Raw genomic sequence first — 26,275 nt, 5'->3', positions numbered from 1 at the left:
TCCATCAGCTGGACAGATGTGGCTGCGAGTGTGGAGCCCCGGGAAGACCAGACGGCACGTGACGAGGGGAGGGCAGAGCAGCTGGAGGACCCCCCAGAAGGTCCAGAACTGACCGTCCTGTCCCGTTGGCACATGGGGCAGGCCAGAGCCGGAGATGCAGTCCTGCGGGGGACGCCAGGCCGTGCCATTCGCAGTGCCTTCCTTTTCTCCTGGGGGAGAGATGCTGACTGAAGCAAATTTGAGCCCCAGCAGCCTGCGCTCAGACTGGCTGTGGGCAGCACCAGCTGAAGGACACTCGACAGTATGGTGTTGGGGTATGTTGACCCTTAACTTTTCAAACATGTGAATTGTTCTGTGAATCTGGGGACCTTGTGTCCTTCAGAGCCTAGAACCCAGCAAGCGGTCAGCGTCGTGGTTCCCGCCACCTGCCAGCCCAGTGTCCGCAGCAACTGTGGGACCCACGTTCCCGTTGGCAGCTGCACTTTCGACTCAACTTTCAGGGCAGTTGTGTTGTGGCCAGACGCGTGAAAGAGAGGTGTGCGTTTCCTGCAGGAGGATTTGACCTCCCCCCTTGGCCACAGATAATAACTTCATGTGAAAATTAGGTATGTGTATAAAAAATATTGGATAGACCATATTTATTTCAGCGTGGGTTTCTCTTAATTTTATGTTCTTTCACTTTCTGTGAAATGGGAAATCCAGCTGCCTTGGACATGGCAGAAATTTCCCCTTGTTCTGAAATTAATGTCGGCAGCCATGACTTTGCTCCGTCCTGAAGGTAACTGTTTATTACAGTCGGCATTTAAATCCCCCGATTAATAGGAGCAATTAAACAATAGCTTCATTTCCAGCAAATTAACAGCCCTAATAGGTAACTGCGACATAAATGAAGATAAATTTGTTTTAATACAACGAGATAAAAAATACAGACAAGAACTGCATCTCAGATTAAGGATTCAGACTTCATTAGTTCGTGGAAAACTTGAGAGCGTCCCCAGAAGAGACGAAAGCGAGCTTGGCTTTTTAACCAGGGCCTGTTTTGGATTTGAGGGGTTTTTTGTTTAATATAATAGAAATATTGTCATGGTTTGTGCTTAGGTACATGGAAGCTAAGTCATCAAAGGATCTCCCCGCCCCCCACCCCTCTCTCCTGAGGAGTCACTTGATTCTTGTCCAAAGCCTGTCTGGTTTTCACTGACGAGGAAGCAGATGCATAGAAGAACATTGCCTTTGTACCCACCCCTAAATTATCTTTATGACCTGTTCGGTTACATGGTACCTTTCCTTTTTATTAATATTTGTCATAATTAGGAAACTGTTCTGGTGGTTTATGGTTTGTTTTGTAGAAACATGGAAATGAGCAAGCCTGTTCAGGGAATGAAAAATGTCGTGTCGATGCAAACGACGGGGTTGGGATGAGAGCAGTGGGCTGAGGTCACAGGTGGTGGCAGAGAAGGTGAGGGCCCTGCTTCATCCAGGGTGAGGAGCTTCTCCTTGCGGGTCACCGTGCTGCCGGAAGATCTAACGTACGTCAGAGAACAGCCTGTGTTTCTCCAGAGGGTCAACATACTCAGATTTTGGGAACCGTAGCTTAGACTCGTCCAAGTGTCCAACTCTGCTTGGAACGTTTTTGAACTGTGGAGGTTTACCTAAATCCCATCACCGAGGTTCCATCACTGTAGGAGAATGCCTTCTGGTAGCTTTGAATCATAGACCGATGCACGGTCAGCCTAGAGTTCTACACCCCGTGGAAGTATGAGTCAAGAAGCAAGGAAGAGCGGCAGCAGTTCTGGAGATGAGTCTCAAAACAAAAGGTCCGTGTGCTTCTCCGAGCTCTGGTCCGGCGTCCACGCCATGGCGGCTCTGGTACAGCCCCTCGCCCCCTCCCCCCCCACGCCCCCCATGCTCCCCCACATCCAGATGGGGAGGACCCACAGCTCCCCTTCCACACCAGGTGTCCTTCCGAAGCCTAGGTCTTGGCACACCAGTCTGTGGGTAGTTTTGCTGGCCCAGGATCAAGCCCATGCTGCCCAGTCCTCTTTGCATCCTGAAAAACGTGTTTCCAGTTGCCCCTTTTAAGCTGCTTCTCCCGCTGCCTTCTCTCCTGACCCCCCCCCCCCGCATCCGCACCGCAGATTCATCTGTTCACTCGTGTGCCTGGCTGGCCAGGACTTGGAGCGTCAGGTACATGTCGGTCCTAGGAAGGTAAATAAAGCTTGGTATCTAGTATTTCCAGAACGGTTTGGAGCTCCACGGAATTGACCCATCGTCTTAGAAGATGAGCAAACTGTATTTTCCGGTTGGCGGGATCTCCATGGGTGTGTAGGTGCCAGGCTGTGGGTCCCTCTGGTTCACTAATGTCATCAAGCCTCAGACAGTCCGAGAGACCATCATGGCTGCACCTCTCCTCACTGCCCTCCTCTCTCTCCCTCTCTATCTCTTTTATTTTAGTTGTTTTTTTGGCATAGCTCCCTCTATACTCAAAACTTAGATAATACGAAAACAAATCTGGAGGCACCTGAGTGGATCTGCCTTTGGGTCCTAGGATCCTGGGATCAAGCCCCACATCCGGCTCTCTGCTCAGCAGGGAGTCTGCTTCTCCCTCTCCCTCTGCTGCTCTCTGTCAGATAAGTAAGTAAAATCTTAAAAAAAAAATAAAACAAATCTAAGAGAAGGGGGTAGGGGGTACCAGCAGTACCGAATACGCCTCCTTTCACATTGGCTCACTCAGATCCTCACGGTGAGAAGAATCCCACCTCAGATTTCTTTCCGTTCCTAACGAAGTTACAAATTCAGAACTACATAGATAATTTGGTAATTAATTTCTTCTTAATAAGATAGTTTAATGATCGCTGAACTGTAATTTAAAACTGAGTTGAGACATTAGAGGATCTTTTATTTGTTACTGGAAGATTTACAACCCCTGGTGGCTTCCGTTATTTATGGGAGTTCTCCCCGTGGTTCCAGGGAGGAGCCGTTCAGTGAGAGGCGCCCCGGACGGTACCTTTGGGGACAGAGGTGACGCGTGCCATGGCCTCATCCTCAGTTCCTGCTTTAAAGATATTTCTGTGGAGTAAAATTAGAGTCTCATGCTGCTTGATATTTACAAGTGTGTGTGTTATAAACATTTTAAATACTATTTTTCTTAGATTCATTTATACTTAAAGTCCCATCTCTCGTTGCTTACTCGGGCTGGGCTTTCCATCTTTTCATCTCCCTTCCCCCCTCCTCCCTTCCCCCCCATTATTGGCCTCAACGTGCTGCATACAGCTTTCCACAGCAGCTAAAGAATCATCTTCCTCAAATTTGGCTCAATTTACACCAAATGTCCACTTGGCATCTAATTGGGGCTCTTCAGTGTTAGATCGATGTGCTTTCGGAGTGCTGTCCGTGGCTTCTCCCCGCTCCCTGCCACTCCTCTGCTTCCCAGCGCAGCCCGAGTGCACTGGGGGTGAGCCCCCAGAGCCCCACTTACTCCAGAAGAGGCTGTGGCGTGTACACAGTCGTGCCAACATAGAGGAAGTTGACATTGTAAAGGATGTAATAATGTGGAATATTGAATAGTGAAACATTGCAAAATCTGTTGGCTAGTTACCTCTCTTGCACTGTGCAGCGAATTGGGATGAGGTGAGGTGAAGGGACAGGTCATCTCGGAGCCTGGCCACCCAGGACGTCTGTGCAGGGCGTCTGAGCAAATCACCAGTGAAGGAGAGACTGGGGAGGAGGGCTGCCCAGGGGAGCATTTGAGCAGATCCGTCAGTGGCCCGGTGATCTCTGGTGGAAACATTGGAGCCCCTGGTGTGAGGTGAAGAGGATCCCGCTCCTGGGTTGGGAGCTCGATGACCAGGTCATCCTCTCTTCTCCCCCTGCCTCTGTCCCTGTCTTTGCTGCCTCACAGGTGCACCACGTCAAAAGTTCTTGTTAATTGATTAATTCAAGCAAATCATTTAAACCAGAGAAGATACCTCGCTGATTAAATATACTAATATTTATTGGATTATGCCAAAAATGTCATAATCCTTAATGAAACATAAAAGCTTAATTTTGGATGTTGCCTAAGCCAGGCGGTGCCGTGCAAACAGCAGCTCAAAGGCAGCCCCTGGCCCCTGGCATCTTTTGCAAGAGAGCAGGAGGCCAGACTTGCTGTGCACCGTCACACATCGGGCTTGGGGGTATTTATTACATCGTCGTCTGTTGAGTGATTTCTGTACGCCAGGCGCTCGGGATCCAGGGAGAAAGTAGAGCTGAGCCCTTCAGCACGGCCCTGACCATGTGCGTGCCTGTGCGTGCCCCTGCACGTGCAACAGTGCCACCTCACAGCGTGGGGAGACTCCGAGGGAGCCACGCTGGCACCTGAGGGTACTGGGGGTGCGGGGCCTCCACTGAGGATCTGGACGGTGAGGGGAGGTGGGGCTCCAGGTGGGGCTTCTGAGAAGGGATGGGAGGTGGAGAGGGGCGTACTTGAAGCTTTTCTAGGCTTCCTTCTGTGGAAACCAGAGGCAGACGGTCTTGCCCAGCAGGTTCCAGGCAGCGCGGGAGCCCCCGGCTCCCCCCCTTAGCTCCAAGCATGCTGGCCCCCAGATTGCAGAGTTGAGAAGGGACAGCCTATTGCCAGACAGAAGTCGCTTCTCACAGTGGGGTCTGGCGCCTTTGCAGGGGGGGCTTGTAAAGAGGCCAGGAGTGTTGGGGCGGTGGGAGTCTCTTTGTGGAAGGAAACAAAAGGAGGGGACAGGCCATCTCGCTCGGGAGTTTCAGGTGTAAAGTCTGACTGCCAGGAGCTGTTGAAGAATGGTGAGCGGAATGGTGCCGTGGTAGGGTTGGCCTGCAGTGGACTGTGTTTTGGGGGCTGCAGGGAACAAGTCGGCTTTGGAAGCTGTTTCCGTAACCAGCCATGGAAGAATGACGCCTTGGACCGAGGCAGTGGCAGTGCAGAACTTGAGATTCTGGTGGTAGGATCAGTCATCTGTCATGTCCCTTCTGGCCATCCCTGGTGGGGGTCCAGTCATGGAGTTTGTTGGCAGAAAGGTGAGGCTCAGCATGGGCCACGTGGACTCTGAGGTCCATCCCAGGGAAGACACGTGGTTCTCGAATGCAAGAAGGGTTCAAAACAAGGCTGTCCTCCAGATCTGGGGGCCACTGGCCGTGAGGTGGAGCAGACTGGCCAGCTGGAGGACATGGAGGTAAAGGGAGGCTGAGGAAGGCAGCCTGGGAGCACCCACACGTAAAGAGCAGTGAAGGAGGCTGGCGTTCCAGCAAGAGGAGGCAAGCCAGAAGTCAGTGTCATGGAAGGATGAGTGAATCAGGACAGGAGGGAACCATCAGCCATGCCAGGTGCTGCACAGAGGTCAAGTTAGATGGTGGCCTCTAGTTGGTCACCAGTGGCCTTGGCAGTGACAGGCTCTGTCCCAGGGGTGGAGATGGAGCCAGGTTGCAGTGGTCAGGAGAACAGAGGAACAGTCCGGAGAGTCCCTTTCTGGAAACAAGAGGTTGGCCAACAGCTTGACCAAACCAGCATCGGCTGAGCATCTCCTGGGTGCTGGTCACCAAGCTGGCTCTCTTACCTGTTATCCAAGTAAAACATGAAGATCGTGGAGAAAGTGAGGGCTCAAAGCAAAAGGATACATAGTCCCTGTTCTGGAAGAGGTAGAATCTCGTGGGGAGGCTGGTGGGGAAGTCTGTTCCGTTGCCACGTGGCAATGCCCCCGCGACAGAGCCACACCAACAGCACCCAAATCCCAGTGCCCTGTCTGCTTTATCAGCCTCGCCCGTGGCGCTGGGAGCTGTGTGGGTGAAGCGAGTTAGTAGACGGGACTGCGTGGCCCATGGTCCAGGTATAAGCCACAACGACAGGATACAGCGTGGGGGGAGAGGCAGGCCTGACTCCCACTGTCACCAGACCTTGTTCTTTCTTTATTCAGCGCAAATGATTTAAAAAATAAAGTCAGAGCAGAAATTGGGCATCATGCCAGGGTTTAATGAAGTCTTATTTGGGAACGATCAGTGAATCTTATTTTTATCACTAATTAAAGGGGCCCATTTACAATAGGAAATTTTACATTTGTGGAGAAAGGAAATGTGCAACTCACTTTTCTTGTTGCTGAAGTTCTTGCATAAACTTTTTAGTGGAAGAATGGAAATATGTATATGAAAGTATAATTAAGTGTGGTTTAAAAAATGATCTCAAACTCATCACTCACATCAAGTAGGGGCCACTGCCAGCCCCCAGAAGCCCCTTATGCCCTGATTATAGATAGATCTTTTATCTGTTATCCAAATAAAATTTCCAAATTATGGAGGAAGTGACTTTTAAAACAACATGGAGCATAGCATTAGTATGAAATATCTGGATGCTAATGAAATTGGATTAGCAGTGTTGGGTAAAAGAGCAAGCATTTCACTATATAGGTGATGATACTGTTTAGGACTTAGGTGTAGCTTACATTACCAAAATTGGTAAAATATGTCACCAAAATTGAGAAAACAGCACCTCCTTAATGATAACGATTCCAGATTCTCAGCTCAAGTGATTGTGTTACTCATTTATTCACATCTATGTATTTATTTAAAACATGGAAGATACTTCATTTGTTGAATGAGCAAATTTAGAAGAAAACTTGGTAGTTAAAAATCGCCCAGCCATTATAATCTGGGGTAATATTCATGTTTTAAATCTTGTTAACATTTCAATGTTATAAACCTCATGAGTTGTTAATGATTATAGTATGTTCAGGAGAGCATTGCCTCCCTCTGGCATCCCACTGCCTGTGAGTTGTTGTGGGGGAGGGAGACTCATCCATCCATCCGTGCATCCATCCATCTGTGCCTCCATCCCTCTGTCCGTCCATCCCTCCATCCCTCCATCCTAGCTACCCTGGGGCTGGCTCCTATGGGTTCACCCTGGCTTTAGCAATGGCATCTGAGGGATGGACCATGGCACCATCTTGGCAGGCAGTGGTCACCGTAGCCTTTGCACAGCTGAACGGTTCATCTTGGAAGGTGTTGAAGTGAGACACACAGAGACACCACCCCTCAGTTTCACATCCTTGGGGCATTCAGCAAGGAACAGCAGCAGCAGTTAACCAGAGGGGAGATTTTGTTTTTCACTCTGGCGGGGAGGATGGCCCACCTTATAAGACAGTCACGTGGTCTTCTCCATCCTCTCTTGCTGTTCTTACTCTGGAGTCACATGCTTGCATTGCTTGTCATTACGTGTCCCCTACTTGCATGGGTTATCCTACGGCTCTAAAGCGGTCTGTGTTTGTTTTTTAGATTTATTTATTAGAGAGAACGTGAGCAGAGGGAGGGGCAAAGGGAGAGGGAGAGAGCCTTAAGCAGACTCCATGCCCAGCACAGAGCCCAGCAGTCTTTATATTTTAGGACAAATATTTGTAAATCATTTCCCTTTGCCAATTGTTTATCGAGACAGGAAGACAAAAATTATGGGGGAGGTAGGAAAATAGAACAAACATGAATAAAAGTTCTAGTAAAGTAAAAACAGGACGCTACAGTTCTTGGAAGTTGTCGCTTCGATTTATGTGATTAATGTGGTAGAACAATGAAACAGAAGAATCTTAGTACTTAACGTGTGGCTCATGTTCATACAGCTGTCTGTCACTCGGGGAGAAGCCTCAGTGTAAAAACATTCTCTTTGGCCACGAGCTCACTCCTTCCAGCCTCCAACCAGGAGAGGTGGAATGCTCATTTGCACTTAGAATTTCATAAAATGAGGATTTTATAACACATTTGACTTGTCCTAGAAAGTTTCTCACATCTCCCTTTCACACAGAAAACATCTACAGAAAATACCTACAGAGCTCTCCGAACAGCCTAGCTGCGTTCCATTCTGGCTCTGTGTGCTCTCCGCGAGCTGGAAGATTCTAGCGCGTGCGGTCACCCAGCAGAATAGCAGCTCTGAGGCTGGGAGTAAAACAGAAACGCCTCTGTGTTGGTCATCAAAAACCCCCTTTCTCTCCCTCCTCAAAATAAAAGTCTGTTGGCGATCACCCCGATAGTCGTGACTTTTGGGCTTGGGAGTTCACTTTGCCTGCGTGACCCATGTTTTGCAGCTGTTGGAATCTGAGCTTAGATTTTATTTCTGAGTTCACATAATGATTTTTAAAATGTTTTTTAAAATGTTATACGTCTTCAAAGACCCCAGATCGATACGCCAATGGTTTTGAAATGACAGAAGGCTGCGATATTCCTCTGTAATTTAAACATGATTAGCTGACGAAGCTTGTAATCAATACACTGCGGGAAGATAAATTAATTGATATCATCCTTTCGGAGTAAGAGGCCCGTTGGAGGCGGGGTGTAACTAATGAAGCTGCTGCTTCGTCTCCGAGAGCCATTTTTTACATCTTGCATTTTCGCTTCATCATATTTGCACGATCATTCATTTATAGGAAAGCCATAAGCTGTGGACAAACGCGTTCCCTATTAAAATTTTGTTCATTTCGAAAAGAGACTGCGGACACTGTGGCGCTCCTTCAATGTTAGAGCCTGTCGCCGGGGACGACGGTGTGTTCCTTTGCACGGGCGTCTTTAAAAATAGCGGCTTTCGGGACCAAGACAAGGATTGAACACCATCGAACTTCATTACAGCCGGTCCCCAAAGACACACATCTATTCAGACAAAAGCTGTAGTTATTCTGCAGTGACACCTATTGGTGTGGGGAGAGTTTTCTTCTTGTGGACTTCCTTTCCAATTAAATCCAGCATGCTTTATCAGCGAGCCCATTTGCCAAGAGAAGTTATGGCTGGTTGAATTTAGATTTGTATTGATTAAGATAAACTTCCGATGTGTGTGGTAATGTATTTAAATAAAGTCTTTGATATAATTACATGTCTTATGCAGTAGCTTATAAAGTTAAGAGTGATTCTTGAGGCTGTGCAAAAAATAGATTTTTGATTTTCAATGGGGAGGGGGTTGGTTAAATTACCCTGTTTTATTTAGGATTATTTTTGCTGCAAGTAACTGGAAAAAATCATAACGTTAGAATAATTTGAACAGGACAGGCGTGTATTTTTGTTTGTTTTGTTTGATGGTCAGGGCTTCTGAGGTGGTCAGGGCAGGGCTCCCGAGGCCATTGGTGGAGCCGGAAGGCCAGCTCCTTCTGTCTTGTGCCCTACCACGCGTGGCTTCTGTCCCCATCACGCGTGGCTTCTGTCCCCACCATGGCTGCAGAGGCTGCAGCTCTCATCTGTGCATTTTCAGCAGCAAAAAACAGAAAGATGGAAGGAAGAAACGGGCCAAGGGTAGCCCTCTCAAGGAAGCTTCCTGGAAGCTGCCACATGACCCCTCGACTGTCATCCTACCAGCCAGCGCTTGCCTGAGTGGCCGCACTTAGCCGGGGTGCAGGAGAACAAGGTGGAGGAGGCTCTGCGAAATGCCATATGTATTCTGGCGGTCCCGTGCCCAGCCCAGAGTCAGGAGCTCGGTTACTGCGGAGGAAGGGAGTAGTGGATCGTGGGGACAGCTAGCGGTCTCTGCCACATTCCCTGTATTTGGAAACCAGCCTCACATGGATCCCTTTTGTCTCCCATCCACTAGTTGCCCAGAAGATTGTGGCCACAAGGAAGAAGCAGCAGCTGTCCATCGGGCCCTGCAAGTCGCTGCCCAACTCCCCCAGCCACTCGTCTGTCTGTTCGGCACAGGTGTCCGCCGTGCACATAAGCCAGGTACGTGGGGCGGAAAGGCACGGCAGAACCAGGGAGCCAGCCGGTCCAAGGGTGCCCTCAGCCAGTTCTGAGCTGGATCGCTCTCTCTTTTTTTTTTGGTCTTTTCAATTTTATAAATAACAGCATGTTGGTAATTGACTTCACATTTCCTTGAGAAACTGCTGTGGCCAAGTGGATTTTATGGGAATCATTCTTCAATGTTTCCGTCTTCATGCTGCCTGTGTTATGAGGCATGCTGGCTTGGGCGGAGGCTCGAGGTGTGCACTGCTGTCTTTGCTGTTGATTTAAATTACCCTCCTTCGGTCCTGGTTCAGGTCCACTCGTGGGTTGAACAGTTGCGGATAAACCTCAGCGGTAATCCCACTATGTGCTTAAATTCGGTAGCAGCCCTCAACTCCATCTCCCTTAGGTTACATCTTTCCAGAGTAACATTTTGGCAAATTATGTATTTGGAAGCAAGCAAAATAATTGTCACTTTAAAGAACCAGACTCATGGCCTGCTAAGGAAACCATTGACTTGGTTTTGTTTGCGTGTGTGTTTTAACATTTCTCCGGCAGGTGTTATATTGGACTTTTTAAAAGGCTACAGCAAGAGGGTTTGGTATGGTGCTTCCATTTTCCTTGGGGAAGTCAGTAAGTGATGGCATTTACAGTAGGGGCCTGTGAAGGTGGACTGGAGGATGGTAGCTGTCTCCGCTGTAGGCATCTCATTTTCTGTGAATCTTTAAATGTCTTCAAAAGTATTCAGATTTTCAGAGTGTGCATTGGGTTCTGTTGAGCCAAACAGCGCTCTTTCCACGTCTGATTTCAGCCGTGAGGGAGCACTGGAGCCCATTTAGTTCAGCCGACCCCTTCATCTTTCAGAGGAAATAGGACATAATTACATTTTAATCCCCCCCCCAATTTTTAAATCAAATGACAGAGACTTCTCTTTCTCAAGTCACTTTCGTAGATAAAAAGGCATGCCTTTATGAAATGACTGGTATGTTCTAGAACGAGGCCATGTTTTACTTGATGCTAATCAACTAGCCAAGTCCGACCTGTCATGCAGGCCTCCCTTCAGTGTGACTTGCTCCCCTGTCACTTATGACCCCGCAAAGGTGGTGGCGTGAGGGTCCTGGAGTGTGTTGTTAGTAAAACCTTGGTTTTCCATTGTTTCAGACCAGTAACGGAGGTGGGAGCTTAAGCGACTACTCCTCCTCTGTCCCGTCGACGCCAAGCACCAGCCAGAAGGAACTGCGAATCGACGTCCCTCCCACTGCCAACACGCCGACACCTGTCCGGAAGCAGTCCAAGCGCCGCTCCAATCTCTTCACCGTGAGTGTCTTCCCCGGGGAAGAAATTTGAGTGATTTGGAGAACGTCAACCACTGTCCATCTATTAGTTCCAGATGGTTTAGTGTTATTTGTAGAATGCAGACTAAATGAACGAGAATAGCACTGATTTTTGTGTAAGTCTAACAAAATGATGAGAAGCAACGGTTTGGGTACTGAGGAAAATGTGAATTTCTCCGTGTGCAGGGAGTTCAGATGCATGTGTCAAAATGAAGAGTGAGGGGCTGTATGAAGGTACTTATTATCTCGTGATTGCCCCGGTCTCTAGCGAGAGACTTGTCACTCTGTGTACAAGATGACAAAACTGTGCCAGAATTCCCAGACATGTGCCTCTAACCTTCCCCATGGGATGCATCAGCTCCTGTGATGCACGGACCCCCCTCTCTCGGGCTGGGGCGTCTGAGGATTTACCCCGGGGGGAGGGGGGTGACTTCGGCACCAGGACCCTTCAGTGCTTCTCAGAGGCTCCTTGACATGAGGCTCTCCATTTGGACTTTTCTTCAGAGTCATTCGTGGAGCATTTGAAGCCTGCAGCTCATCTCTCTGGGCTTAGGGTTATGAGCTCAGGATCTGCACGTGGGCCCCAGGCATTGGCAGTTTTTAAAAGCTCTCTAGGGCAATGGGGATGCAGAGAACCCCTGAACTAGCGAGGAGGGAAAAGTGCTCCGACCGCATCCCTTCCCTTGCACCCAGCAGACATTACCAATCAATCATGAGAAGCTCTGTGGCTGAGCCCAGAGCTGCAGGCAAAACTGCTGGCCTGTGACTGGAGTCATTTGACTTCAGAAGAACGTTTTCCCTCCTGGGACCAGACCGTGCATTACAAGTATATGCTTTTCAACCAGTGCTTTTGCTCCCTGTGGACACCTGGCAGTTTCCGGAGAAATTTTGAGTTGTTACAACTGGGAGCCAGGTTGAGTCACGGGTAGCAGCTGGGGTTGCCGCTGAATATCCTGCAAGCCCGGGTCAGCAATGCAGCCCAGTCATCTGGCCCCTGATGGCAGTAGTACCCTGTTTTAAACCATTGGACTTCTCCTTTTGGGTGATTACTGCTGACTTAGTTGCAGATGAGTCCAGGATTTCCTGTGTTGAACTAAGGGAGGGCTCTGCAGGGGTGGCTGGGAGCCCCTGCTGACCAGCCACCTTATTTAGAGATGGCATCTGTGCTCTTGTATGTGGCTGCCAAGCACAGTAGACCCCCATGCCTTTCCTACCGTGTTCGAGGCAGTTTTCCCATTGGAGAATCATAATTGCCAAGATCTGCTGCCGATGGACCCTCCCCTTTCCTTTGCTGACTGCCCTTGGCCACATCGGTTCTGACGGACGCTGTTGCTGGGGTTGCAGAGCGAGGACCAGACAGACCAGACCCAGACCCCAGCCTTCAAGTTCCTTAGCCTCTCTGAGCTGGAAACCACAGCATTCTCCGTGAGTGGTGCTGCTGGAAGAATCCCCCATGGGGGTGAAGTGTCTTTGTGGCATGGATTTCAATTCTGTGTCTTCACCGTTGCAGCTGTGGAAAGGACTTCTGACAGTGTGAATAAGCAAAGGCACTTGTAGGACTGTGTGGCCCACAGGGAGGGAGGTATTCAGCTTTCTACAGCACGGGGAATGCGTGATCTTGTTCTAAACTCGTGCATGATGCAAGAGGCTTTCCCGTGAAATGATTCACACACCGGGAGTAACAGCAGTTCCCAGCTTGCCCAACACTGGCCGCACTTCTCTGCCCCCAGGCCGGGCCTTCCGCCTGCTGAGGTGTCACCCGTCCAATGGGCTGCCAGCTCACTCATGACTCACGGACCTGGGAATCCAATTTCCAAAGGCGTGGAGACGGTTAGCGGTGAGCGGGACGCCAGTGTACCTGGGCGGAGGGAGGGCTCCAGACACGGACCAGGGGGGCTTCTTTATCTTTGCCACACCTCTTAGGGCCTGTCAGGGAGAAAACACACAGGCTCACCACACCTTCCAGGGGCCGTGTGTACTGGCCATCGGCTTTGGTTTCTATTCTAAGGAAAGAGGTGAGTGGCCAGGAAGTCTCTTTAAAAGGAGGGCTGTTTAGAGAGAGAGCTGCAGCACATACCCATTTCTACTCTTCAGAAGGTGGCTCTGGAGTTGGAATGTGCCAGAAAACATTATCCTGGACCCTGCCCACTAGGTAACCATGACAACCCAGGTTGCATACAAAGGAGAAACTTTAAGGCAAAGAGGAATCAAAAATAATAACTCCGTTAATGAATACCTTCTTCCCCACTGCTGTCTTCAGAGATGGGTTTTCCTGTCTGTCAGGAGTAGTTCTTACCAAAGTCAACCCGCATCCCAGACAAAGTATTTTTGGAGAAGGAGGGGCAAGAGGAGAACAAAGTGAAGCTTAAGTGCCCCCCCCCCCGCCCTGCTTCTCCAGGCCGAGTTTGAGTGCGCGTGCAGCGCCCAGGCATCCAAAAAGAGGCCAGGACCCCCAGCTGCCCAGGCCGGGCGGGAGATGTACAGAGCCAATAAAAACCCATCCTTATGGTTATTGAAAATCCCCATTAATTATATCGTAATTAACGTGTGTGATGATGCCAGAGCCTGCCTGTAAACCTGTGCGTTTTCACTGCTTACTCTCTCTCTTTCAGTGTTGAGAGTAAACCGTCTCAGAAATTGAGTCCAGCCATGCAGCTGTTCTTAAAGGGAATACAAATTTGGGGTTATGAAAGAAGCAAACACTACAGTGGGTTTGCATCATGGCATTTAAGGAAAAAGGCTAAAATCCCGGGGCGGGACCCAAATGTGGGTCATTACTAGGATTGACGTTAAACAAAACTGTGACGGTGAGGTTGATGGTGATGCGTGGGCATTTTTAAGTTCAAGATCTTAGAAATAGGAACTCCACTAGATGTCAGTGTCATCCAAGGAATGAGAAGAGGCAAATTAGTTTTGAAATTGTAGCAATTAAGAAACTAAATTTTCATTATTACAAGTTTGCACCTATTCTTAAATATGTAAAATTCATAGACTCTTCATCCCTGGCAGTTGTTGGTAATTATTGGCTTAAATTGGGGAAATGTGTATTTATTAAAAAACGTCTGGTAGGAGGACAGATATGCCCTAGGCCGAATAATCTTAGTAAAAATCCGTGCAGACTGGGACTAACACCCAGAGGAAGGAGCACTCCCCACCTTATTTATTAGACCGTCATAAAGAGGCCAGAGTTAATTAAGTAGTACACACATCATTTTTCAAATACTGCGCTTATAAATTTTATAAACTAGACCTGTAACGTACCACTCTGGGCTCACGTTTTGCAGTCCCAGATGTTTATTTGCATATATGCACATTTTTACACAAAAATCACATGCACTTTTCACAAATTAGAATAAACTTCAAATTGCTCCTGTAGTAGCAAATTATGTTATATTTGCAGTAGGAATTAATCAAAAGCTAAATTATATCTTGTTTTGCTGATTTCTTTGGAAAAAATCACTGTTTTGAGAAAGAAATATTAAAAGGCTATGTCCATTCAATTTTTGGTTTTGTAATGTAGGCTCTTAGAGCAGTTAATTTAGTGTAGTTGCCCTAATGTACACGTGGTTAAAATGTTTTATTACAAAACATTTTCATGCAGAGACAGGAATAAAAAACACAGGCACATACTTACATGGGACTCATCAAATGCACTCATTTTGCCGCGGCTGCTGCTACTTTCAGAAATCACACATCTTGGGTAAAAGTTGAAGGCTTCCAGGTGTGCCTCCTAAATATATGCCCCCCCCCCCCCCGCCCCTAGCCCGGCCGGCTCCCTGCCTGAGGGTCAGCATCACCTTGAATTTGGTGTTTATCATCCATATGCACATCTTAAACTTACTCTAGTACAAGCCCATCCCTGGGCACTGCCTTGCTGCTTTTCAGAATTTAAAATAACACTGTCATTTACATGATCCTTTTAAAAGCTCCCGGTCACGCCCACCGATACCATTAAACAGCCAAGCATACCTGGTAAGCACAGTGTGAAAAGATCCCCAGAAACCCGCTGTAAAAGTAAGACAGCAAAGTTGATGGTATGAACAGCGCCATTTGTGTTCTGTCTGTGGTGGAGGAAAGCGTGGGTCCTGTCACGCTGTGTCCTAGTCGAAGGCTCGCTGTGGGGTGAAGGGGGAAAGCAGGCTTCTGTGTGATAGTGCGGGCTCCTGGCAGCGTTGCTTCCTGTCCCCGTACCCAGGTAGTTGATGGCGTGTCCCTCCGTGGCTTCTTGCATCACGTGGGGAAAGGTAAACATTTGTGCAAAGAAGGAGGTGATAACGAGACTATCTTTAACCTTTCTTTCTTCCATATTCGGGGCTGGCGAGGGTCGCGGTCTCTCCCCGGGCTCGCCGCTGACCCCCGCGCTGAGCGCGGTCAACTCTTGTTAGTTTCCAGTTGCGGGCGTCTGGCTGGTCCCCGCGCACCGTCACTCGTGACACACGCAGCTGGTGCCCAGAGCCGCTTTGTACCGGAGGATTTCACGGAGCGGTTTCAGCACGAGCAGAAGGCTGTGCTGTGGGCAATGTGGTCTCCGGGCTAGCGGAAGACTCGGGAGGTCTCACTGCAGATTTACGTGCGCCACGGTGTAGGGTTTGTCTCCGTGCAGTTGGGTGTCCGTTGCACTGGCAGGCACCGCAGCCTGGGGCGGGGGTGCGGCAGACCCTTCTGCCAGCCCCTCAGCACGGCACCCGCCCTGAAACGTCCGTGTCCTGGCTTTCCCCGCCAGAACCTTATAGTCGTCAGGGAATTTCTGTGCCATTTTAGTGGTGAAGTCTTCCTAACTTTCAGGGTCATTCACGTCAGTGCGTGTGATCAGACAGTTTGGTCCTCCGGCAGCCTGCTTCCCTGGAATCTGGGAGTCCTGCTCGGAGAACTAGAGAGATTGGGGGGGGCAGATGTGCTGCCCTGAGGTTAATTTTTTTTATGTTTGTTTTGTTAATTATTCTGGTTAACAGAGAATAATGAACGTGGATTTTCAAAATTTGGAAATTTGGAATTCATCATATTTCCAGAGTCCCATTAATGACCTCTGTTGATTTAAAAAACAAAACAGTTTTTTTGTATTATCATTGGGAGCTTGAATCTTCTTTTACAAATAGAAACCTGAAGTTCCAACTTGCCCGTGCATTAAGATAAGGCAAAAGGAGATTTGAGGGGGGTATTTCGTAGCTCTAACTGAACATTATTAATTAAAGAATTAATTAAAGAGAAAAGGGAGCCCCTACCCTGTAGCTAAAATTCATGACAAGGAATCATTTCCCATTTTCTCCCAGCCCAAACGGACAAACTCTGTCTTACATTTTTCTGCAACTTTCTGTTTGTGGCTTTTTCATTTCCCATTACCTCGTTCCAGGCTTTTCTACTACCCTAAAGAACAAAAACGGACAGTGCCTTGCACGTAGTAGGTGTTCAGTAAATGTTGGCTCTCACACGCATCAAAGTGGGCTGTTTCCTAATGAGCACACGTGCTCCCTGAAGTGCCACGTCAGAGTTCACATCGTGGGGACTTTCTTACACCCCGTGACACTGCCCCTTTTAATATTTAAAAAAAAAAAATCAACTGCTCTGTCTCACACCCTTTGAAACTGGATTCCATTAGCTCCTCGCTGCAGCACTGGACACCACGAAGTCTGTTCATTTCATATATCATCTCAGATTTGAAAAGCACATGAAAATATTTCTCCATTTTCAATATTGCGTGAGTAATGTTCCCATTGAAAAGTAATGGAGTGAAGTTGTCACTTGTCAGCACAGTTATTAAGGAGGACGAGTTTCAGATCTTTCTCTCATAATAAAATAAATCTGTCAGAAAATCATTGTGCTCACACTTCCTCATGCCATCCGGAGATGGAGACTGAGCTGTGGTGCTCCTTCCGCTTCCCGAAGTCGCCGTGCACTCGGGGTCGTGGCTTCCCTGGGCGGCACGTGGCCACCTGCCCGCTCCCGGGCGGGTCACACAATGTCAACAACGCCGCCAAGAAGACTGTTCTGCGAACTGGCAGACGGAGCTGCTCATTTTTCCCCAAGTACTGATGTGTTGTCGAAAAAGAGATTTTCAACTTTTTTCCCCCCTTTGTTATTTTTTGTGGTGTAGTAACGCTAGTTTGACTTTGAATGTGCTGCTTTCTAACCGTCCAGAAGCAATGAAGAAAAAAAAGTTCACGGCACCTTGATACGAATGAAGGGTGCACCGTTAAATTGCTCCACGCCGCCGTTCGTAGAATGTAAAAATCCTTCAGACGTTAACTCCACATACACGTTTGTGTGGAAGGTTTCCCCAGCCAGCCGCGAGGAGACCCGTTCTCCTCGGCTGGGTTAGCTGCAGCTGAGACTGCGCTTTCCTGTTGGGCGTTACTTCCCTATACGGTCCATCGGTTTCTAGTGATTGAATTTTGAGCTCTGTAAGAAGGAATTAAAAGGTTATTTTGTGGAGGAAAAGTAGGGGGACAAGTTTAGAAAATTCTCCGTAAAACGATGGGTCGGTGGGAACGAAGTACTCGACAGCTTGCTTCTTGGATGTGTGTGCCCGCGCCTGCGTCGTCCGTGGGTTCTGGACAGGGATTCGCGGTAACTGTCCGGAGAAGGGCAGGCCTGCAGATCCGTGAGCCACAGCAGCCCTTACCCAAATGCTAACTTTATTTTTGCTTTGCAGTCTCGGAAAGGGAGTGACCCAGACAAAGAGAAGAAAGGCCTGGAGAGCCGCGCGGACAGCATCGGGAGCGGTCGAGCCATCCCAATTAAACAGGTACGCAGCTTCCCCCTTTTCTCCCTTCCCGGAGCTGGAGATGCACCTCGGGTCTCCTTGCTGTGATGCCGGCTCGTGCGCCAAGGTTTGTTTGATGTGCTCTGTTGATGAATGTAGAAGTCACTCACTTGACATCAATTAGAAGAGGTTCCTGTGTGTATTAAAATAGGATCATTAGAATAAGAAGAGGGAAAAATGTGACAACAGATCTAATGAAGTGCAGTCTGCCCGCTGCATATGGAGTGTGTTTCGAGGCTGAGCTGGCTTCAAAGGCTGCCTTTGTAGCTCGGCTTTGATTGGGCCACTGGCCGCCAGTCGACAGGGGTAAATCAGATCGCCGTACAAGAGCCCCTTGTGATCACAGGAATAGCCCGATGTGGCCCTAATTTGCTCTCGCAGACGGACATCTGAACACTGTTTCAGGCTGGTTTGTAACAACGAGGCAATTAGTTGTGATAATCATAGCCGGTGTGTCAGCTGCGCGCTCTTGTTTGTAATTTGCTAATGAAGGAATTGTAACTTTGATTACGTTCAGTTTCATTTAGACCTTATTATATAAAGGAACATTTACAGCTGTAATGTGGGGCCTTAATTAAACTTCCTCATTACACAACAGGACTTGAATTCAAGCATTTGTTTTGGCCTATGTCGCTAGCCTGGAATAGGTTTTCATTAGCCCAGAAACCGGGTACCAAATTACTTTATGTCTCAAGTAAAATGGGAATTCACGTGACATATTTTGCTATTATAGTTCCAAGGAAAATAAAAATAAAGACTTCGACCCAGCACTGTGGCTCCTGGAAATAGCATCTTTTACTTTGTGGAAGAAGTCCAATTGATTTAGAGTGCATTCTGCTTGAGAGAGGGAAAAAAAAATCTGCGGGCAGGATAATAGCTCTGCCTGTTAAGAACATGGCTGTGACCATTTTGTCCCTCTGGGTGATTCCCATTTGCCGGCTTCTTTCGTGGGCACCCAGACAGTTTTCTGGACCTTTCCGGGACTCCGGTTGGCACCGGCCGCCCTTCCAGGGCTGGAGTCAGTGTACAAATACGGCCTCAGCCACCTGAACCAAGCAGGAACGCAGCGATGGCTGGGGCCGGGTGGTTTCAGCGTGGACGGATGGGAACAGCTTGGTCAGGGCCTGAGCGGGGACTCCGGAAACATTCAGATCCTGGGCCACAAATGTGCGGACTGGCTCCGGGCGCCATGGAGAAAAAACCTTCTCCCTCCGCTTGGCTGGGGGGTGATGTCCTCACTCTAAAATGGTTTTCTTACTGTCGAGGTCCACACACATCATTGCTTATTCTTCTCTTTGTGTGCCTTTACTTGTACACCAAGCTGTCTACAGGAGCTGATTTTAACGTGTGATTTTTCTATTGATTCTGTTTCAGCTGGAATTATGAAAATCATTTAACTCCTTTTCTCTCATTTAAAACATGGGTCCTGGGACATTTCCTGTTGGGAATATTAAAACTTAATTCTAGATACCGTTTCCTTGATTCACACCTATTGTTAGGTGGGGGTGCCGCCCTCCACGCGGGCGGGGCAGGCCCCTGGCGTAATTGGAGCCTTCCCTCAGTTCATACCCTGCTCATCTGCAGAGGGGGCCGCTGTACAGGCTAGGTTTTCAATATGTGCGCCGACTGGAGTTGACCATCAAGCGTAAAATGAGTATTATCCAGTCTTTGGAAGCCTTTCAATTGTGAATGTTCAGAATAATCTTGTTGAAATCTAAATCATGGTCTGATTTCCCGAGGAGTCGTGGTTCAGGAGCACGCTCAGATCCTTGTCCTTCGTGGCTTCCCCCACGTGCAGCCACGGGCAGATTCCCTTCTAGAAGTGCACACCTGTCAGATCAGAGTCTCCTGTGGAAGAACCTTCCAGGCCTCAGATTCCTCATCTGTGAAATGGGCCCTGGATGATAATCAGAGTCCCTTGAAACACCGGGATGTGGAGATTCCAGAGAGATTTTTTTTAAGTTCCAGCAAAACTGGGTTTTCCAATTAGTCATGCTCGGGGCACCTTTGTTGGAGCCTTTCTGTGGGTCGCAGGGATTGATGTGGGTTTATAGATGGTCCTACAGATTTATCTCACATGCCCACGTGTGCCCGGTTTGTAAAGGATCGAGATCGTTAGAGACCGTCTGAATTCCTAACCCTCCCCGAGTGGTGACTTCAACCAGCGGAAATGAGAAGCAGGAGTGCAGAGGAAGGAGCCAGTGGCCGGCATGTTCTTTCTAGACACTGGCCAGACCTGTTGTCGAGGAAACGAACAGTTAGATGAGTGCTTAATATTGGTTAAGTGCTTTTCATATAGCGACCCCATGAACCCTCCACACTGCCACAGGTGAGGTAGCTGTGGTGTCCTTGCTTTAAATGGACAGGGAGAGCACTCCAGACCAGGCCACTTAGGGAAGCGATGGGGCCAGGGTCTGGACCCTAGCCCCTCGCCCCAGCACCTGTGCTCTCTCCATAGCCAGTTGGGAAAAGCCTTCAGAAAGCTTAGAAAGCGGAGTTACGTGTTTTAAATTAAACAAGTGAGCCCTGACCTCAGACAGATACATTACGCCTATGTAGAGAAGAAACTTCCAAGATGGCCAGCCACGACATATTTCTCGGGGGACCATGGCGTCCCGCTCATGTGCTCCAGGCCTGGGAGGGCTCGCTTTGCCCCACCTTGGTTTCCTTTGCTACCATGTCCTTCTCCCCAGCATGGGCCCTTGGCCTTCCCGCACAGCCACGTTCAGGACTTGTTCTGCGCATGGGAGCCCCATATCCCGGCTCATGGGTCCGTTGCCCCTCGGCAGAGAAACTGTCCTGGATCCTCAGCGACCCCCCAGGGGCTGGTGATGGTGATGGGTCTGGGACCGGCCAGTGTTTTTGATCATCACAGACTCTTTCTTCCCCCTCCTCACAGGAATCTTGTAGCAGCTGGTTTAGGACACAAACAAGGCGGCCGGCAACACGCTCTGCCCCCAGACTCATGTTTGTCCAGCTTGAATGTGTTCCAGCAGATTATTTTAACCACGCTTTGCTCACGTTCTGCAGCTCGTTCATTTTGAGAACGGAGGCCTCTTCCCCCAGTGTGGGACCTGGCTGGAGCGTGCAAGGCGGGAATTCCACCTCTCCCCCTTTGCCCCCGTTAAAGATTCCTCATCAAGAATATGACTGCTTTTCTGCAAAATAACTTCGTTTTTGAGGATCAGGGCCCACCTCTCCTTTTTTGTCCTTTCTGGGGCCTTGGAGGAGAATTGGTTCAATGAGTTCTATTTTTCCTTCTTTTTTTTTTTTTTAAACTAATAAGATAAGGTCTGTTCGAATAAAAATTAAAAAGCAAAGCAAGAAAAATAAAAAAAGCCAGAGGCCCAGCTCAGCGGCGAGTGGGCTTGTCACGTATTAATTTTTCATTGCTGTGGAGAGTTGTACATACATAATCACTTGATTGCAGTGGGAGTTAGGGAGCTCCTATGGTGTCATTTGCATAAATCTTGTTAAGTCAATGGCAGTTAATGAAGTACAAATGAGCCCGGAGAAGGTGACATGCAAATCGTGGGTGGCAGATGGGAGGTCTGTTTGGGGGACGGCAGCTGTGTGCTCTCCTTTCTTTCTTTCCCTTTGGCATTTTTTAATCTCTATATTATAGTACAGATCCGCAGCCTCAGCCCTGGCCTCTCCCCTTCTCGGCGGACTCCCGGCCAGAGCCCGGCCTCCTCCTGCCCCCGCCGCACTCGCTCCGCGGAAACAGACGTGACGGCCTCACCTCGCCTCCCGCTTCCTAACATACACTGGGGTGTATTTGAATCTTTTAGACTCTTGGTCCACTTGTCTTGTCATGCTTACACAACTGAGAATACATATTTCACTTGGTGAGACAAACACACCAGCTTCTCACTAAATACTTGGAGAGAGTGTGTTGTCTCCTGGAAGACTTTGAAGAATGAAAAAGAGTAAGAAATACTGTCTTTGCCTCATTATGCTTCCTTGTGGGAGTCTGGTCTTCCCCCTTGACACAGGCCAACAGTGTTTACCCAGCATGACCCCCTTCGCACATGCGCTGTGGGCCCTAAGGGGGGCAGGCATCCCAGGGTTGGTCAGAAACGAGAGGTTCTGGAAGTGGACAGGCGCCCTCTGAGTCAGGCTGCGGCAGAGACCCCTGCCCATCGGTGCAGACCCCTCAGGCCTGTCTCAGTCATCACTAGGGGTCCCTCACCTGCTGGTTTGTGTTTACAGCTCCAAGTGCCAGCAGGCCTCACTGTGAACTTTGAGAGATTGATGGGCAAAACATCTGCTTCCTGCTTTCAGAAGTTTTTTTTTTTTTTTTTTTAATCTGTTTCATCAACTGGGTGATATCTGAGAGAAACTAGTCTCTGTGGACTTTGAAGAGAGGCAGGCAGAGAGGCGTGTGGGGGCAGCCTCTGCTTGGTGGCCACTGTGGCGGTCCCTCGGGAGCCACCGGAGCGTCGGTGCTCGCGCTGCGTATCCAGCTGGGCACTCTCCCGGTCTCGGGCTTGCGAGGGGGCGCTGCAGGCCGAGGTCAGCACACTTAGGTTTGGGAAGGATGCCCCAGGGATGCATCAAAGGCATGAAATGTCCTCCGAACACCTGTCTTTAAGTCTTCACTTTGACCTTGAACCTGGATGTCATGGTCCCCTCTGGAGGAGGGTGGACACTTTTCAACAGCCACCTGAAGTTACCAGAAAACCCTCCCCAAAGCCCTCAGCCAGGCCCACCTGCATGGAACTTTCTGGTAGCACTCTGCCACTGGGCAGAAGCAGTGCTTGATTTTGATTCTCAGCCGAGTAGAAAGAAGCAATTGTCAAGTAAGTGAAAGGCACCTCTGGAGTTAATCCCCTTGGCCAGCCTACCGCAGGCCACTGACCCATGTTGTCTGGTACCTGGGATCAGCCCCGGGGGGCGGTGGGGGGGTGGCTTGTGTGGTGCTGGCAGAATAAAAACTGCCTAATGACGCTCACTTTAACCTCTCATAGTTTGACACTGGTCACGGTCAAGTGCCAGCCAGTGCTTTTGCAGAGGAGATAAAATTGAGGAGCGGGCTGAAAGTTCTGGGGGGTTTGGAAGAGGGGAGGGCGCCCTGTTCTCCCCCCCAGGAGCACAGCAGGAGCTCCCTCCTGGGGTCCGTCCTGCCCTCTGAGCGCAGTGTCTACAAGGTGTCGGCATCACGGCTCCTGTCTGTCAGGCCTGACCACAGAGGAGCCAAGGTGAGCGAAAGGCGCCCTGAGAATACGCTGTTCACCCATGTGGCAAATCAGCTCTGCCCGGGCATCGGGGGCCCATTTAGTTCCCCAGAAGCAGATAATTTACTGGCGTGGACCCCAGTGCCCTGAAAGCTAATTTACCTCACTTGGGTGAACAACTCCCTGAGAGTATTGCATCTGGCCTGGCTCACGACAGACTCAGCCAATTACGATTATTAATTTAATGGGTCAGGTGGGTGCATCACATGCTTTTAATTTGACTCCTCAAATATCAGACTGTCATTGGAAAAACAGTTCAGACTCTCTGGATGCCTGGGTAGGAATTGACAATCGTCTGTCTTGGACTAAAGAGGACACACCCCCCACCACCCCGGACCCCTTTGGCAGCGTGGGTGGGTGACAGGGCGGTCCAAACAGAATGCCTGAAGAAACTACATTAACCAAAACACAGAATCCGTCATTTAAATATAAATCTGCAAAGCAATTTAAAACGCAACTCCCCTTAATCCCGCAGGCTGTAGGAGGGTGACACAGAGCGGAGTGCTTGCAAGTGCTTTGTATGCCATGAACTGCCACGCAGACATAATGTTCTTCCCAGTAAGGCTCAATGTGTCCTCTGTGGATCCGTAATCCAGGAGCTGGAATAATATCTGACTAAGTGATTCATTCAGCAAAATGTTGTTTATTTTCTTTAAAAGTTCAACAGTGATGGTGAAGCCCAATTCCCCACGAGCTCAGCAACGCAAGCTCACACACAAATAGAGGAAAGTTCCCCAAAGCCAGCGCTGGCATGAATCACTGGAGTTTATTTTTGTCCGGATGAATCAATAAGGTATTTGTTCCGGGAGTTATTTCTCATCAGACACAGTCAGCTTGGAACAGTCGCGTGCTCATCCCATGTAGACGTGTTCTGGTACCCTGCTAGGGGCTCAGGGAAACGCAGGAGTCTACCAGCCAGCCTGGGCTCACACACAGTGAAGACCCCACCCCAGGACTGGCAGATGAGCGTTGGAATGGAGCTGTGTGGCAGGGACCCTGGGAGCCCCAGGAGCTGAGGAAAGATGGATTCTCCTGAGCTGGAAAGGTGTGGGGCTAAGGAGGGAGGGTGACATGGAGGTGGGGGGCAGGCAGAGGCCGTTGTCAGAGGCAGGAGGGGCACAGAATGAGCGAAGTGGCGGGAAGGAGGGGTGCTGGGAGAGGCTGTGACGAAGGCAACCTGGAAAGCCTGGGGTGTCCCGTGGCCAGAGGCTCTGGCTGGCCTTGAGGGGATGTTGGAAGGAGTGTTGGTTTCCCCGTGTCTGCCAGGGGCGCCATGCCATGTCTCCACAACATGGCAACGTGGGGGTGTGAGACTGAGGACAGTATAAAGCTCAGGGCTCCAGGCCCCCCCCCACGCCCCCCATCCCGGGGACAGCACCTGCAGGGCAGTGTCACCGAGGACCAGAGCAGCCTTTCCTTTGTAGAGCAACCCTTGGCCACTGTTCTCCCTCGTCAGAGGGTTTCTTCCCTCCGGCTACTTTATCCCCTAGGGTTTATGATGATGGGTAAATGTAATCCGTCAGGGTATTAGCAGTCGCCAGCACTTAGTATTTCTGAGTGCCAGAGACCGTCTCCATTTGACAGATGAGGAAGGAAGGTTCGAAGAAAAAGTAACTTGCCCAGCGTCACATGGTGTGTCCGTCTGCGAGGACCGCCCTGACAAAGAACCCAGACGAGGGGCTTCAGCCACACTGATTTCTAGAGACTGCAAGTCCAGGGTCAGGGCGCTAGCAGCATCGGTTTCCGGTGAGGACTCTCCCGGGCTTGTGTGTGGCTCCATTCCGCTCTGTCTTCACATGGCCTCTCCTCTGTCCATCGAGTCCTGGTGTCTGTTCCTCTCCTCCAGGCCACCAGTCGGCCTGGAGGAGGGCCCCGCCCTTAATGACCTCAGTTAACCTTAATTACCTCTCTAAGGACCCTGTCTCCAAGTACGGTCACACTGGGAGTTAGAGCTCCAGCGTCTGGACTTGGGGGGCGCCTAATTCAGCCCATAACGTGGGGCTGATTAATAACAGAGCCGGGGTAGGAGCTCGGGTGTGTGTGACCGCAAGGAACACTTGCAGTCATCTCTCCTATAATAGTCTTCGGCCTTAGGCCTTCCTAATATTACAAGGGAAGGCCGCTGTGTTCCTGTCCATACGTTTGAGAATCGAAAGAACCTACTCTATGAGGCTCCATGTACAGAATGATAAACATACAGTAGTCAGAATATTCTGATTGGAGGGTTGTAGCATGCATCCTCCGAAGTGGCAGTAAAGCAAGAATCTGAAATAAACCTTGTGGGAACACACCCTTTCATGAAGCGTGTGCAGTACCTTTTAGAAATTCAGGCAGTGGAGACCCTTCTGGTTGGTTTTAAAAAGAAAAGCTGCAATAATCCGTGATTTCGTTGGGGCCTTCCCTGTGCAGGGTGGCTCCTAGGGACCGTGGGCACATTCAGGCCTGGAGCCAGGGATGGCCAGGAAAAGCATGTTTATTCAGCAAGTGCCTGCCGTCCTGGAGTTCATCTTACACACGGCTTCCCTTCCAAAAAAACCAAAAAAATCCATCATGTCCACAAGTTACCTAACCTGTCACAGTGCTGTGTGTTTTGTTAGTTTATCGCAGGTACAAGAGAAAGCGCTCAGAGAACATGTCATTATTGAAGGAAAGGTGTGGCGGGAGCACGGTGACCTCACCGCGAAGGTGGTGAGGGGCTGTAAACCCTCAACCATGGGCCACAGGTTTGCGCGTACACCCTGCAGACCGACGTCTGCCGAGACGCCGGAGAAAATCATAGCATCACAATCTCATTTCAGCTTGGCTTCGTTGAGCAGCTCCCGCTGGAGGACTCTCGTTCTCCACATGTAAGAATGCAGAACGTGGACTAGGACTTCTCACAAGCTGGCTTTTGTCCTTTGTGAGTAGAAAGTGCGGAAAACAAGTGAGCGCCTCCCCTCCTGGCAGGAAGAATCACACTGGCCATCAGAAATCCGTGTTCTGTATAAAAACAGCAGCAGTGAAACTCCGTGGGCCGTTTGGCTGCTGGACTGAACACTTCCCCAAAAACCATTGGTGGGCCTCCGGCTGTATCAGCTGGTGCCCCAGGCACTCCCCGGGGGCTCCTGGCCCCTGCGCATGCTCCCTGCCCACAGTCCGAAGTCCTAGAGAAGGTGACCTTGTAAGTCTTCCCACCCCCTGTCTCAGGAAAGACATCCGACCGTGATGCTTTGGTGTTTTTTTTTTTTTTTTTTTTTAAGATTTTATTTATTTGAAGGAGAGAA

General features: G+C 49.5%; 1 protein-coding gene across 6 annotated transcripts in view; it reads left to right on the top strand.

The window, feature by feature from the left end:
• AGAP1 (ArfGAP with GTPase domain, ankyrin repeat and PH domain 1) overlaps nt 1-26,275 on the top strand; it is a 530,765-nt gene that overhangs the window by 250,621 nt on the left and 253,869 nt on the right. For all 6 annotated transcript variants that reach the window (XM_040638726.1, XM_040638724.1, XM_040638725.1 and 3 more), the window contains exons 7-9: nt 9,554-9,681; nt 10,843-10,998; nt 17,665-17,757. In XM_040638726.1, the coding sequence (XP_040494660.1) occupies nt 9,554-9,681; nt 10,843-10,998; nt 17,665-17,757 (377 nt within the window). The remainder of the gene's footprint in view (nt 1-9,553; nt 9,682-10,842; nt 10,999-17,664; nt 17,758-26,275) is intronic.

The sequence above is a fragment of the Ursus maritimus genome, unplaced genomic scaffold (genome assembly GCF_017311325.1).
Source record: "Ursus maritimus isolate PB19 unplaced genomic scaffold, ASM1731132v1 scaffold_1, whole genome shotgun sequence".
Taxonomy (NCBI): domain Eukaryota; kingdom Metazoa; phylum Chordata; class Mammalia; order Carnivora; family Ursidae; genus Ursus; species Ursus maritimus.
Note: the sequence above shows the minus strand (reverse complement) of the source record. Positions and strands in the feature narration are given on the sequence as shown.